The 15702-nt window shown below is 39.9% G+C and overlaps 1 protein-coding gene across 1 annotated transcript in view; it reads left to right on the forward strand.

Annotated features, from left to right (window-relative positions):
- Nucleotides 1-7543, forward strand: part of LRPPRC (leucine rich pentatricopeptide repeat containing) — a 104449-nt gene extending 96906 nt beyond the window's left edge. The window contains exons 35-38 of the mRNA XM_081253956.1: nt 1851-1925; nt 3198-3282; nt 5207-5349; nt 7221-7543. Coding sequence (XP_081110082.1) covers nt 1851-1925; nt 3198-3282; nt 5207-5349; nt 7221-7277 — 360 coding nt within the window. The 3' untranslated portion in view covers nt 7278-7543. The remainder of the gene's footprint in view (nt 1-1850; nt 1926-3197; nt 3283-5206; nt 5350-7220) is intronic.
- The last annotated feature ends 8159 nt before the right edge of the window (nt 7544-15702 follow it).

The raw sequence follows: 15702 nt of genomic DNA on the forward strand, positions 1-15702 counted from the left end.
CGCGCGCCAAGTGCTGAGAGAACGGTGGGTGAGCGGTGGGTGATCATAGCTGCCACTGGTAATGTACACAAACAGGCACCGCCGGGGAGTCCCTTCCCAGCAGGTGGCAGTCAAACAGTCACCGTGATCCCGCCAACGGCTGTGTTTGTATAGACTCCCGGTGTCAAATTGAGGCCTGGGACCAATTTCTGGTAGTAAATAGTATTATATTCACTAAACGATTTTGCAAGCTGCAACACCTCTTAAGTAGTAGATAGGGAAGGTAAAACTGTACTCATTTGCTGGAACTCTGCTTTTGATCCTTAAAGTTCATCTAGTTTGACAGTAGAATCCAAGTCATTTTTAAAAGGAATTCCTGAGAAATTTCTCTGTGTTAACATTTTTGTAAAAAGTGTAAATTGGCACTGCCTCTAAGGCTTTTTTACTTTTGTTCCTGGACAGAAATGCTAGTTAGTTGAGAATTTTCTTGTTTGGTTTGGTATGTTTACCTTTTTTTTTCCTTAAAAAATTTACTTTTTAAACAGAAAAGGCAATTTATGATGGGGATTTCAGGAATCTTTTCATTGTTTATCTTGTTGCCTTTAGTATTACAAGTTTTATCTTGAAAAGAATAAATTCTAATGCTTTATGTTTGTGTGTACATACCCAAGTGTACCCACTCAGGGTATCTGCATGTCTAGCTGGACGTGTGATAGTATTCATTCAGCTTTAACACATTATTGTGATAGCTCTTTAGGCAGTCACACTTGGGATTTCATTTACCAGCTTGTTGACCAAAGCTCTTCTTAGCGAGCAGTCCAGAGTGGGAGACAGTGGGGATGTGGCAGCCACCTTCAGAGCTGCACGTACCCACAGTGGCCTGTCTAGGGCTCTTGGCGACAGCCGAGCATTGCTGCAACAGCTGTCTTTTCATTTTTACCCCTTCAGTAGACTGAGGTTTCAGATGATAAACCCTTTACCCATTCTTTACCTGCTTGTCAAACAGTAAAAGATTATTCTTGCTGTAGTGAAGAATACTTTATTCACAGATGTCGAAAGCATCAGTTTATAGTGTAAATGTTCTGTGTGTCCCCAAAAGTTCTTTTTATACTAGTCATTTTAGTATTGACAGTGTTTTAAAGCTTTGAAAGAGCAATGTGCTTTTAGAAACTTAAGAGAATGACATCTGTGATGAGTGTAAACTAAAATAATGTCTTGCCATATTTGATTTTACTATAGCATCTAAGATGGGATAGACACTTGATTTATCTGGTCTGTCATATAAACTTTTTTTTTTTTTTGAGTTTAACTTTTGTCTCTTTCTCAAGTACTGGCTGTCTATCGCAATGAAAGCCTTTTATAAAATAGAGAGATTGAAATCAGTCCTTTTGTATGCGTAAGTGTAGGTAATTATACTTTAAAGAGAACTTGCTTTGTACATTTTAATTTTTATAAAGAAACGAGCAGTTATCTCCCTGACACCTTATTAAATGTATAATTAACCTTATGATCCCTAGCTCACTTGTGAATGCTTGGCAGTATAATTGGAGGGGAATAGTGTTTCTTTTTTCCCTCTTTCTTTGCAGTCCTAAACCTCATTCTGTGGTTGTGGAAGCATTGGTTGAATTTTTCCCTTTGCTTTTTAAACAGACCTTATACTTGCAGCGCCAAGGACAACATGCATAAAGCCTGGCCTAACATGCACTTGTTTTCGTTTTTCTTGCCTTAAAAAACATTGGTCGACTGTTAGACCTTCTTATTGGTAATGATACATTACTGTATTATTGTGAACTTTCTTAACTGGAAATATTCACCTTGGTCTGCTTGTTTATCAAAAACCTTCACTTACCAAATAATGTTTCAATTTTTAGAGATGTGGTGCAATTGCTGAACAAACCCCAATTTTCTTGGTGTTCTGTATTAGGAATTCTCGGAGATCGGGAAAGGTACGGTGCTGTTGTACTTGCTAACAAATCAATAATGCTATGAGCTAGTCTTGTTCAGAGGTATTGAGTGAGTATCATGTAAGAGCTTGTCAGTTCAGGACGTTTTCTAAAAATACTATAGAGATTGAACACTTGCTGGCTTGTGCTTGTTTACTTCTTTAGATGTTGATGCAGAGTCAGTTCTGGCTCCTTGCTTGTATTGGAAATGCAGAACAAGTTCATGCAGTGAATTCTCTATCCTTGTAATTATGCATTGAGCCCCAAGAAAGGGCCCTTAGAAATGTAAGAAACAAATCCCGTTGCTTGGGTCACTGGGTAAATTTCACAGTGCAGAAGCACTGCTGAGGGAGACACCTACTTCAGAGTGTCTCCTGTCAGGTGGCTCAGGTAGAAACCATGAGGTAGATGAACCCGTTAGCTTTAAAACTGGTATGTGCCACAGATTCACGTTCTCAGTTTGTACAGTTACCTTATTTACACTAAAAGGTATGTGTGTATGTGTGAAACAGAACCAAGTCTTATTTTTGATGTTTAAAAAAAAAAGAATAAAAGCATATTTCAAAAATTTTTTTTTAGATTTGATTTTTCATGGTGAGTGGGCACCAGAAACCCTGTTCTTAGTTTATTTGGGCATATTATGAAGTTTTAAACTGAGCACCAATTGTAATGTTTGTTTTATGTGAAACATTTAGGTGTTTCCGACTCTGGGAGGTCTAGTTTTCCTTAATTTTCACATACTTCCCCCATACATACACACACTTTAAAAAATAATTTACCTAATTGCACTTTTTATCTCTGACTCATGTATTTATTTACAACAAAATCATTTAGAAAATATTTAGTTGTCCTTTTTTTTCCTTTCAAAGAGACTGTATAAAATGGTGTAGTATTTGCAGATAACCTACCACACATCACCTGTGTACTTTAAATCATCTCTAGATTACTTATAATACCCAATACAATGTGAATGCTATGTAAATATTTGCTGGTACACAGCAAATTTAATGTTTGCTTTTTTGGACTTTCTGGATTTTTTTTTTTTTTTTTTTTTTTTTTTTTGGTCCGTGGTTGGTTGAATCTACAGATTCAGAACCCACTGGATACAGGGGGCCGACTGTACTAAGATATACAAAAGGGAAAATAGTCCATTAAATTGAATAGGCAGTTCTGTTGTGCTGTTGTCAGGTTTTTTTGGTATAATGTCCATATATCAGTGTTTTATTTCACTGTTCTTTTGAGTCGTGGTAATGTTACCTATATTTAATCTTCTAGGCACCAACTGTGAAATCTTTGTTAGAATTGATTCCTGAATTAACTGAAAAGGAAGAAGCATACACTTCCATCATGAAAAGCTATGGTAATAAGTTTAATCTGACTTCATTATTTAAGTGATTTAAATATTTGTAGTATAGTCAACTAAGTCTTCAGCTCAAAGGCAGTAATCCTAAATATCAGATAATTGCTTATGGTACAAAATTTATTTAGCCTTAGGATATGTTTTAAAACTGTATTTCAGAAAAATATGAAATTATTCATATAGTGTTAACATAAAGTATCTCTGAGCATCTTTTGAGGGGCCCTGATTTGTTGAGTAAGATCCCAGGTTCCTGGAAGGACTTTGGAAGTCCACTTGGCTTGGCTGGGAACCAATCCAGTCTCTCTAAGATGTTACAGAAAAACCTGAACGAACTTTTCGGCCAACCCAATACAGTGTAAAATGGGTACATATTTGAGACTGCCACTTGACTTGCCTGTTTACTCCTTCAGTGGCCTACCTACTCCTTTGAAATAACAAACACCTTAATTAAAAAGTGAGCCCCAAGGTTTTACCTGCAGTCACAACTGAAATTCTAGTCTTTTAAGCAGTTTCCTCCCTGCTCGCCAGGCAATCACACATGAAAGGGAATCAGTCTAGTTTCCTTAGTAATCAAGATAAATGTTAGGGGCTTCCCTGGTGGCACAGTGGTTGAGAGTCCGCCTGCCGATGCAGGAGACATGGGTTTGTGCCCTGGTCCGGGAGGATCCCACATGCCGCGGAGCGGCTGGGCCCGTGAGCCATGGCCGCTGAGCCTGTGCCTCTGGAGGCTGTGCTCCGCAGCGGGAGAGGCCACAACAGTGAGAGGCCCGTGTACCGCAAAAAAAAAAAAAAAAAAAAGATCTTAGCATTTGTAAATTATGATCACCTGTCCATCTGACACCCACTGATTTGCTCACTTTTTAATGGGTAAATAAAGAGTTGTTTGTCGATTTTATTGTTGGCAGGACACCAGACTGAGCAATCAGAATTCTCCATTTTTCTACCCTTATGAGTGGAACATGATATATTTCAAAATAGTGCTATAATCATAAAGTTTCGTTTGAGGAATTGGCAGATATTAAGTAATAACTAAGATGAAGTATAAAACAGCATAAAATTACTGTTGTGTAATCCCACTTGGGAATAGGGAGGGAGAAGAGCAGGGAGATCAGGAAGTTTTAGTAAAAGGGAAGATATTAAAATTTTTGCAAATCAGCCACAAGTAGAAAGCCAGCTAAAGTTAGGTCCTAGGCTACTTCATTATCCAATTAAGTGAAATATTAGTGTAACTTGTATAGATGTATGTAGATTTTTTAATGTATATTAATAATGTATTTAAAAAATTTTTTGGTCATTGTAGCTAACTGTATTCCTCATTTGCTTATTTTAGGATAGGAGAATATATTGAAAGTTTTTTTTTTAACATCTTTATTAGAGTATAATTGCTTTACAATGGTGTGTTAGTTTCTGCTTTATAACAAAGTGAATCAGTCATATATATACATATGTTCCCATATCTTTTCCCTCTTGCGTCTCCCACCCTCCCTTATTGAAAGTCTTTTGGTGTTGTTTAGCTGCTGATCTTGATGTTGATGTAGATATGGACTTCCACATAATTTATTTTACACACTCCTCACCACAGAAGTCCCTGGATTAGCTTAATTTCAAAATGTGGTTTTAAGCAGAAGAAGATTGAATGGTGTGTGCTTACTTTATGATTGAAGACTTCAGTTTGTGGTCACTTGAATTAGCATGGGTCTTTAAAATAGCTGTATTTGTCATTTTCCCTCTCTTTCATAGCAAGTGATGCTGAGTGAGAGGTGTGGGGAAGGAAGGGCGGAGCTTGTAGATTATGAATGCTGAAGGTAGTTAAGTATTCGTTTGCTTTGGGATAAAGGGATCCAGGAGTCCCTGAATGGCTAAGTGTTTGGGGAAAAGAAGAAGATAGGTTGGCTTTATCTGTGATTAATATCTTTTTCTCTAGTCTTGGACAGTGATGTCGCATCTGCTAAAGCACTATATGAAAATTTGACTGCAAAGGATGTAAAATTGAATGATCTGTTTCTAAAGCGTTATGCAGTTTTGCTGAAGAATGCTGGAGAGTCTGTCCCTTTCACTGAACCCCCTGTGAGTATTTCTTAATTAAGAGGGAAAAAAAATACCTCTAAAGATTTGTGTGTGCTTCATAATAATGTGTAAAAAATAAGTTGAATACTTAATTACATGAGGATTAGATCTCTGTGAAGGATCCTCCAGAGAGGGCTTCGGGAACTGAACAGTCATGCCATGTGTTTGGCTGCAGGAGAACATAGCCCTCTGGGGCTGAGGTTTAAAATACAAGGTCAGTCTGAGACCTTCAACTGTAGGTATGAATTTATCAAATGTCCTTGGGGCAGTTCCCTCTTCATTTCAACTTGAAATAGCGTTTAATGGCCTGTATTTCAATAGCTAAGCATATTATGTCACTGTTAATTACTTGTTCATTTCCATTTTAAGTAAGTTGGGTTTTCTTTCTTTATCTAGGATTTTTTTAATTGAAATATAATTGACAACATTTTATTAGTTACAGCTATACAACATAATAACTCAATATTTGTGTATATAGCAGAATGATCACAATAAGCCCAGTTAACATCTGCCACCATACATAGTCAAAAAAGAAAAATTTTTTTCTTGTGATGAAAACTTTCAAGACCTGCTCTCCCAGCTGTTTTCAAATATGCAATCCAGTATTATTAACCATAGTTACCGTGCTTTACGTTGTATCCCCTTGACTTACCCATTTTATAACTGGAAATTTGTGCTGTTTGAACCTGTATACCCATCTTCCTCCTCCTCAAACCTTCCCCCACCGGCCTCAGGCAACCACTGATCTGTTCTCTGTATCCATGAGCTCGGTTCTGTTTGTCTGTGTTTTTCAAATTCCAGATATAAGTGAAATCATAAAGTGTTTATCTTTTTCTGTCTGACATATTTCACTTAGCATAATACCATCAGGGTCCATCCATCTTGCAGATGACAAGATTTCATTCTTTTTACGGCTGGATAATATTCTTTGTGTGTGTGTGTGTGTTGCATTTTCTTTATCCTTCATCCATCGATGGACATTTAGATTGTTTCCATGTCTTGACTATTGTAAATGCTGCTGGGGGAGCATATATCTTTTTTGAATTAGTGTTTTCATTTTCTTTGGATGAATACCCAAAAGTGGAATTGCTAGATCATATGTTAGTTTTATTTTTAATTTTTCGAGGAACCTCCAAACTGTTCTCTGTAGTGGCTGCACCATTTACATTCCCACTAACAGTGCACAAGGGCTCCTTTTTCTCCATATGTTCGCTAACATTTGTTATTCCTAGTCTTTTTGATAGTAGATATTCTAACAGGTGTGAAGTGATATCTCACTGTTTTTTATTTGTATTTCCCTGATTATCAGTGATGTTGAGCAACTTTTCGTGTACTAGTTGGCCATCTGTAGTTCTTTGGCCACATGTCTGTTCAGTTCCCCTGTTGCTATTGAGTTAAATAAATTCTTTGTATATTTTGACTATTAACCCCTTATCAGCTATATATGTTTACAAATATTTTCTCCCATTCAGTAGGTTGCCTAGGAAATTTTGATTTACTTTGCTTTGTTTAATAAGAAAAATCATGCGTGCAAAATTCCTTTTTATTGTTTCATTGAACTGAGTCACTAAAACATGTTTATTTCAAACTCCTCGACCTTCCATACCCAGGTGTAAATACCTGCATGCACTTGCCTGTGCACACACACAGCAGAGGCTCCTGGTGCCTTAATTCTCAGTTGGGGGCCCTTGAACTGGTGATTTCATGAAACAGAGAAGAATGCTGAAGCTTGAGGAGACGGCAGCTGCTGTGGGCCCAGCAGTCTTTGCTACCAGTTTGCAGTACTTTATGTTTTTAAGTTTTGTACCGTCACCTCTTGCTGGTAACTTTTATCTGAAACTTCCCTCCCTTTTTTTTTTTTTCCTCTACAGGAAAGCTTTGAATTTTATGCAAAGCAGCTAAAGGAGTCAAAGGAAAATCCTTTGTGAAGCAAGTGGGCACTACTTTGTTTTGTGTGTATTTGTGATTCTGTGTCTAAAATGTTACTTTTTTTTTTTTTTTTACGGTATGCGGGCCTCTCACTGTTGTGGCCTCTCCTGTTGCGGAGCACAGGCTCTGGAAGCGCAGGCTCAGCAGCCATGGCTCATGGGCCCCCAGTCGCTCCGCGGCATGTGGGATCTTCCCGGACCGGGGCACGATAAAATGTTATTTTTTAAATGTATTCGAGAGGACAAAATAAACAAATGAAAAGTTACTTTGTTTATGTACTTTTATTTATTCATAACATATGATAATATTCAACATCTTATTGACAATAACTGTGTATACTAAGTCACTAGACTTCTTTGGGTTTTGCCTACAATGTAAATCTATGGCATTTTCCTTGAGGCTCCTGGTGTAAGAAGCCATAGTTTTTCAGGGTTTTTCTCCCATTTGACTTTTCAGATTCCCGGCTCTATTTCATTTATTATTTTCATAAAAAGATTGTTCCTTTAGTTAAGACTTGCTTGTCAATATTGTTTATCTGAAAAATTTTGGAGCTGGACAAAATGATGCTTAGTGGGCTTTCTAATGCTTAAAATTCTATGAAGTAACAATTCTTTATTAGTGTAAAGCCCTGTGTACTTTTCCAGTTTTGTAAAATGTTGGCGCCAGAAGGCATCTCAGGAGTCATCAAATCCAGCACTCTTCATTTCCCAGTGAGAAGCTAAGACCCAAAGAGACTTGTTTGGTCAGGGTGCTCCCCCCATGCCTTCCCTTTTACCACGGAGGCTCCCACAAACCTCTGTTCACTGAAGTCTCCAAAACTGCATCTGAGTGTGAGTTTGATCATGAAGTAGGAGCAATGCATTTCCTTCGTCTTGGTTTCAGGTCTTCATCAGCACAAGCTACACCCTACACTGGACTTGTTACTTCATACCGCATATCAGTGAATATGTGAGTAAGTATATGAAGGAGTGAAACCTCTGTTTGTATTCAGTCTTATCAAAGTTATCCTCAAATTGGCCTCATGCCTGTTAATATCTATACTGTAAATAGTTACTGTAAAAGAATTTAAGATGGGTAGTCAAGACAGTTTACCATCTTAATGTAATGTTATTCTATTTGGGGATTATATTTTTTAAAAAGTTGAAAATGCTTTGTTTGAGAGTTATCCCCACTTTGGTGTATCCCTTGTTCATTTGAAATCGGTGATTAGCTACTGTTTTGGTTTCAGTGAGGTTACTTGGTTCCCACCATTTACGTGAAGGGAGACCTTGCCTTGGGGAGTAAGCCAGCCTCACACTGTTAATGCTGCTAACCTGTGTCTTGTGGGATCAACCATTCTGCATCTACAGCCTGCAGATGGTGTGAGAGAGAGGGTTGATGGAGGGAAGCCAAAAAATAAATGTCATTGTGGCATCAAGCATGCTTCATCTCTGTTTTGTAGAGTTAGACGTAAGGAATCGGGCTCGGCCAGTCCCAGCCTAAAGGACTTAGTAAAGCTTTCCTTTGTGTACTCCTCAGGTGCAGGACCTGTACATGTTGTTTTGACACTACCTGATTTGCCATGAGCCTCACTCCATTAGGGATTCCACTGAAGCAGGCTTTATATTTTGTAGTTATGCCAACCATAAGATAGTTGAGCTAATTTTATTGATAGTCATTGAATTAGGTCTCTAAGATGAGGAACGACCTTGGGGCATAATCTGGACCTCCCAGTTATCTTTAGGGAAGCTCAGAGTACAATCTCATTTGCATGAAGTGACTCCAAGCCAGCCTTGTATATGGACTCTGGTAAAATGTGGGTCTAGTGCAGAGGAAATCGATATAAATCCCTCGATGAGCTTTATACTGCTTAACAGCATTTCTAGCATTCTGAACAGCAGGCTGGACCATTCAATATATTACATACATTAAGGAACCTACCAAGTCATGCATCTGTAGCACTGTATTGGCTTCCTGTTTTGAATGTACATATTTAACATGTAATCATTGTATATTCTACGTGAGCTTACAAATCCTTTCTAAATATCTAATAGCAAAATTGAAATAAATAGAAATATAAACACAATTATAGCAGCACTCAATGGTACCTTTTAGGTTCAAATTATAAGCAAACAGCTAATTCTAAAAAGTAAATGTCATAAACTTTGGGAAAGTGTAGTGTTTTATGTGTAATTGTATGTTCGTGTATTTAAACCTAATATAATTTTAATGTGAAATGCTTTGAATAAATTGTATTCCAGCAACCAGTGGGCTTCTTCATTTTTATCTCGTTATATTTTTATATAACCACTTTAAGCCATTTCAAGGACTTGAGTCTTAAAATTTTTAATTAAAAATTGTGTGGTGGCCTCTGTTGTGGCCGGAATTTCCTTGTTTTAAATGGTGTACAGGTTGTGAGTGGGGAACCAGGGAAGTCACTGCTTATCTGCTTTAAGGACAAACAGATATTCAGTCTGAGATCTCTGAGGTACAAAGTTGGCAAGAATTAGAGTTGGGTGTGTGGTGAATGACACTTAAAAGGGAGGGGGTTTTATCTTGCTGAAAGTGTCAGATGGAGGGAGCATTTTACAGCTGCACGGATGACTGGGCTCCACTCCACTAGGGCTGTCTTCAGCACACTCCCCTCTTCCTCCTGTTCCTCGCTTGTGAATGCTCACTGAGGCCGCTTCAACGTCACCTCTCCCACTGGGAATATTAATTGTTCTCTCTCCAGGGACCCCCTGAAGCCACTGGAAAGCGCAGCAGGTACCAACCACACAGGTTGTAAACTCCCTGAGGATCAGTTCTTTGTCTCCTGTCTGTGTGTCCCCAGCTTGGCACATTCATGAGTTGTCAGTGGTCAGTTCTGTGGGTTCTACCGTGTGTCAGGTGCCCCTCTTGCCTGATATTCACGGTGAGGAAACTTAGGGAAGTTAATTTTCACAGAATCACAGCGATAATACCACATGGCCAGGACTTTGAGAGTCATGTACTTACTATGAGGTTACAAAAAACCCGATGGAATCCAGCCTAAACTCAGTTAAAAATCCAGTTAGTGATCAAATTGGAATCTCTATAAGAATATTTTTTAAAAACCTTTCACATTAATACAAGTGTTCGCAGTCTCTGGACAGCTAGCACTGTATTTTCTAGCAGTTAATCAAAATACCCAGTGCCTGGCATAATCACTGAGTTTTCAAGTTCCAATAAATTATTAAGCGAGCTTTATATTGCAAATTGTTCTTCCCGGTACAATTTATTTATCCAGTCTGTCTACAGTGTGTGTGCTGTGCACATTTTTTCTCATGTCTTCGAGCAAACAATATTCATTTAATATTTGCCTTTTTGAAAAACCAATATTTGTAGAGTTTCTGTAAGTGAAAGCAACATTCCTGAAGTATGGTCGAACTAGTAGCTGTAGGGGGTACAAAATCATGGTAACATCGCTTTGCTGTTGTACATCGTGAGCTTGAGTTAACAACAGAAACGTATCCTGCTTTCAGGCTTGTGGACTTTACAAAGCCCACATTATGCAGCCTTGGTACAAATAAAATAGCTGCATTAGCAAATTCAAAATAGGCACTTTTTTTTTTGCATGAAATAAACATCATCAGGTCCAGGTAGAGCAAAAACCACTTAACCAACTTAAGATCTACCACCTCTGCACGTTCATGTGGACAGTAGTTGGCTCTCGGGATCCATGTTTCGAGAGTTCACTAGAGAATAGATCTCACCAACCCTGCCCCCTGTGTGCACTTGCTGAGATTCTCTTAATTATTTACTTGTTTTTGTAGTTTCCTCCCCCAAGAACTTGAGCTCTCTCACTGCTCTGCAGCCCCACCAGTTAGAACAGCCTGGCTTTGGTAGGTGCCCGATAAGCATCACTGATTGAATCAGTGGGCACATCACCTGTCCCCCTTTCCAGGGCATGTTCTTTCTGAGATGTATGGTTTGTGTGCATTGGGGGGTTTCTTCCTCACACACAAATGTCTTTATAGGAGAGGTGCCACTTTTTAGCTCAGAGCTAGGATATTGGGGGTTGAGAGCTGAGAAGTCTTTCAAACCCTCTGTGCCCAGATGTTAGCATTTCCGGATTTGCTGCCAGGAGGAAGAGGGCTCTCAAATGTGGGATGGAATAAGACAACCTCAAGCTGAGTACAAGTACAGTGCAAGAGTGGAATCAAAAACAAAGCTTCGGGCCTCCCTGGTGGCGCAGTGGTTGAGAGTCCGCCTGCTGATGCAGGGGATACGGGTTCGTGCCCCGGTCCAGGAGGATCCCATATGCCGCGGAGTGGCTGGGCCCGTGAGCCATGGCCGCTGAGCCTGCGCATCCGGAGCCTGTGCTCCGCAACGGGAGAGGCCACAACAGTGAGAGGCCCACGTACCGCAAAAAAAACAAAAAAAAACAAAAAAAAACAAAGCTTCATTTTTAACATGGGGCCATAGAGCTTTTTAGAGTTTGGGGGGAAAAGGAACACCTCTGATTTTACGAAAAGACAAGACCACCGCACGAACGATCACTGTGAGGACTATTACATGGAAAGCTGAGAAGTGTTATCCATCCTTTGAGTTGGTGTATTAAAATCTTAACCCACCGCTTAAAACGTCATTGTTTTAACTATTAGCTGCTAACACCACATGCACTGCTGTTCCCGGGCCGCCACCAGAAAATGGGCTGTGCTCCATCTGCCTGCCTCCGCCCAGGCTGTCTCAGGCAGACCATGGAATAAAGACAGGATATTGCTCTATCCCCTAGCCACTTTAGAAGAACCAATCATTTTATCAGAAACAAATGACGGATGAGATTTGAATGACCTAGTTTAGACTATTTGCAAATAAGGATGCTTTCTTTCAGGCATGAGCATGGGATGTATTTTCCAAATAAGCACAGATCCACCAGTAAGATGCTTCCTCACTCCTGCATCCTAGCATCCCATTCCCTCGCTCTCTTCCTCGGAGTCTGCTCGGTGCTCCAGATCCATGACTGGACCCAAAGGAGAGTGGCTCAGGGCAGCTGTGCTAAACTCTGCCAAGTGACTAATGTACATCTCAGTAGAAACCCCTATAGCCCCAGGTCTGTATTTAACACTTGGATTGGTGTAGCTTTAAATAGCACTGCTGCTAGCTGTTTCATCTGGGATCAAAACGAGAGTGGAAGAAAAGAAGAAAACAAATGCAAGATCTACTTCTGTGAGCCTGACCAGGGAGATCACCTTGACCAAGGGCATGATTGTGTCTTAAATAATCTTTATAGGAACAGAAGCAGTTTAAAAAAATCACCTCAGGAAATATTTGAGTTAATATAGGTAATTATTTTCTGCTTAATTAAAATTTCCCTGTCAGTAGCACAACTTGAAATTGGAGGGCTTAAAATGCCAGTTTCAAAACCTTTACATGTTGACCAAGGGCCTGCAAACTACAGCCTCGGGCCAAGTCCAGCATGCTCCCTGTTTTCATAAATAATGTTTCACTGGGACACAGCCACACCACCCATACTTCAGAGTTGTCTGTGGCGCCTTCACACTGCGACAGCTAACTTGGGTATTTGCGAAAGACTATGGCCTGCAAAGGAAATATTTACTATCTCACCCTTACTGGGAAAAACTTGCAACCCCTGCTTTTTTTTTTTTTTTTTTCAATTGAAATATAATTGATTTACAATATTGTGTTAGTTTTTGGTGTACAGCAAAGTGATTCATTTATATATTTTTAAGGTTATTTTCCATTATAGGTTATTACAAGATATTGCATATAGTTTTCTGTGCTATATAGTAAATCCTTGTTGCTTATCTATTTTGTGTAGTAGTTTGTATCTGCTAATCCCATACTCCTCATTTATACTCCCCCCTTCCCCTTTGGTAACCATAAGTTTTTCTTTGTCTATGAGTCTTTCTGTTTTGTATATAGGTTCATTTGTATTATTTTTTAGATTCCACATGTAAGTGATATCATGTAATGTTTGTCTTTCTCTGTCTGACTTACTTGACTTAATATGATATTCTCTAGGTCCATCTGGGCTGCTGCAAATGTTACCAGAGTGGGACCCCCTTCCGAGGCCCGAGAGTGTGCTCTCATATAACACTAGGAAGTGAATTGTCTGAGGAGACACACAGACTGACAAAGCAAAAGATTTTATTGAGAAAGGCCGCCTGGGTGAAGAACAGCAGGGTAAGGAAACCCAGGAGAACTGCTCTGCCATGTGACTCGCAGTCTCAGGTTTTATGGTAATGGGGTTAGTTTCTGGGTTGTTTCTAGCCAATCATCTCCCTTGTGCCCATATGTGGTCTGACTCAGGGTCCTTCCTGGTGGCATGTGCATTTCTCAGCCAAGATGGATTCCATTGTGAGGGTTTCTAGGAATTTGGCAGGACATATTATGGACTGGCGTCTCCTCCCTCCTGTTGGCCCCTCCTGAATTCTCCTGGTTAGTTTCTGGTGGCAGCACCGAGTTCTTTATCAGGACCTCCTGTTGTGAGACAACTCATAGAGCAGTTATTATTGTGCCTGGCCAACGTGGGTGGTTTCAGTCAACAGTTTCCTAACACAAATGGCAATATTTCATTCTTTTTTATGGCTGAGTAATATTCTGTTGTGTATACATATACACCACATATTCTTAAACCAATCGTCTGTTGATGGGCACTTGGGTTATTTCCATGTCTTGACTATTGTAAATAGTGCTGCTATGAATGTTGGAGTGTATGTATCTTTTCAAATTAGAGTTTTTATCTTTTCTGGGTATATGCCCAGGAGTGGGATTGCTGGATCAAAATAAGCTCTATTTTTAGTTTTTTGAGAAACCTCCATACTGTTTTCCCTAGTGGCTGCACCGATTTACATTTCCACCAACAGTGCAGGAGGGTTCCCTTTTCTGCACATCCACTTCAGCATGTATTATTTGTAGACTTTTTTTTTTTTTTTGCGGTACGCGGGCCTGTCACTGTTGTGGCCTCTCCCGTTGCAGAGCACAGGCTCCGGACGCGCAGGCCCAGCGGCCATGGCTCACGGGCCTAGCCACTCCGCGGCATGTGGGATCTTCCCGGACCGGGGCACGAACCTGTGTCCCCTGCATGAGCAGGCGGACTCTCAACCACTGCGCCACCAGGGAAGCCCTATTTGTAGACTTTTTGATAATAGCTGTTCTGACTGATGTGAGGTGCTACCTCATTGTAGTTTTGCTATGAATTTTTCTAAAAATTAGCGACGTTGAGCATATTTTCATGTGCCTGTTGACCAAGGGTCTGAAAACTACACCCTCAGGCCAAATCCAGCATGCTCCCTGTTTTCATAAATAATGTCCATTATTTACGAAATAAATAACTATTCTGCCCATTTTTTTGATTGGGTTTTTTGTTGTTGTTGAGTTGTATGAGCTGATTGTATATTTTGGATATTAACACATTGTCAGTTGCATCATTTGCAAATATTCTCTCCCATCCTGTAGGTTGTCTTTTCATTCTATTGATGGTTTCCTTTGCTGTGCAAAAGATTGGGTCCCATTGGTTTATTTTTCTTTTTATTTCTTTTGCCTTGAGAGACTGATCTAAGAAAATACTGCTATGATTTATGTCCAAGGATGTTTTTCCTATGTTCTCTTCACAACCCCTGTTTGTGGTAATTACACAGAAGCAGATCTCTACCCTTCTGATGCAGGGAGGGCTTACTGAACTGTGTGCACGCCTCTAGAACAGTGGTTCTTCTCCTTGGCCTCACATGCCCTGAGGAGCATTTTTTTTAAAACAGACCAGTGGAACCAATCTCTGGGGGTGGGTCCACATTGGCATCTGTTAAAGCTTCAAGGTAGAGAACCACTGCTCTAGGGAAAAAAGAGAGGGAGGGAGAGAGAGAGGGAGAGAGAAAGAAAGAAAGGAAGAAAAGACTGAATGGTTCTAACACTCATGACGTCACATGATGTACCTCAGTGGCTGTCAACCCTCACTTCACTCTGGAATCACTGGAGAGTTAAAGAAAAAACCCAGCCTTCTTCCTCCTTCTCCATTCTCCATTCAGGCCTAAAGCCACTAGCTGACCACACTGTGGTTGGGAGTGGCTGTGGGGTGTGAGTTGTGGTGGGAGAACTATGGTGGGCCAGAGTAGGGTGAGGAGGACACCTCTGCAGACTTAGGGACAACTTGATTTGGGAGTTAGAGCCTTAGCAAGGTGTCCACACAGGGGAAGGCATGCAGTGGAGTTGGGAGATTGGTTACGAATTGGAGGTTAATTAAATGAGTGAAAATATTAAGGCTAGTGGAAGCCAGGTTTCTTAAAATTGGAGGAGGGAGTTATAATTGCAAAAAGGGAAAAAAACTAGACTCAACTCTGTGGTTGGTAGATTGGAATTGGATGTATCAATGTGGGGAAAAATATATATAAAAATTTGGACAGATGTGTCTGTGTGTGTATGTCTGGACACACATACATACACATGTATACACATAAACATATG

Source organism: Mesoplodon bidens (assembly GCF_964165515.1).
Source record: "Mesoplodon bidens genome assembly, chromosome: 14".
Classification (NCBI taxonomy): domain Eukaryota; kingdom Metazoa; phylum Chordata; class Mammalia; order Artiodactyla; family Ziphiidae; genus Mesoplodon; species Mesoplodon bidens.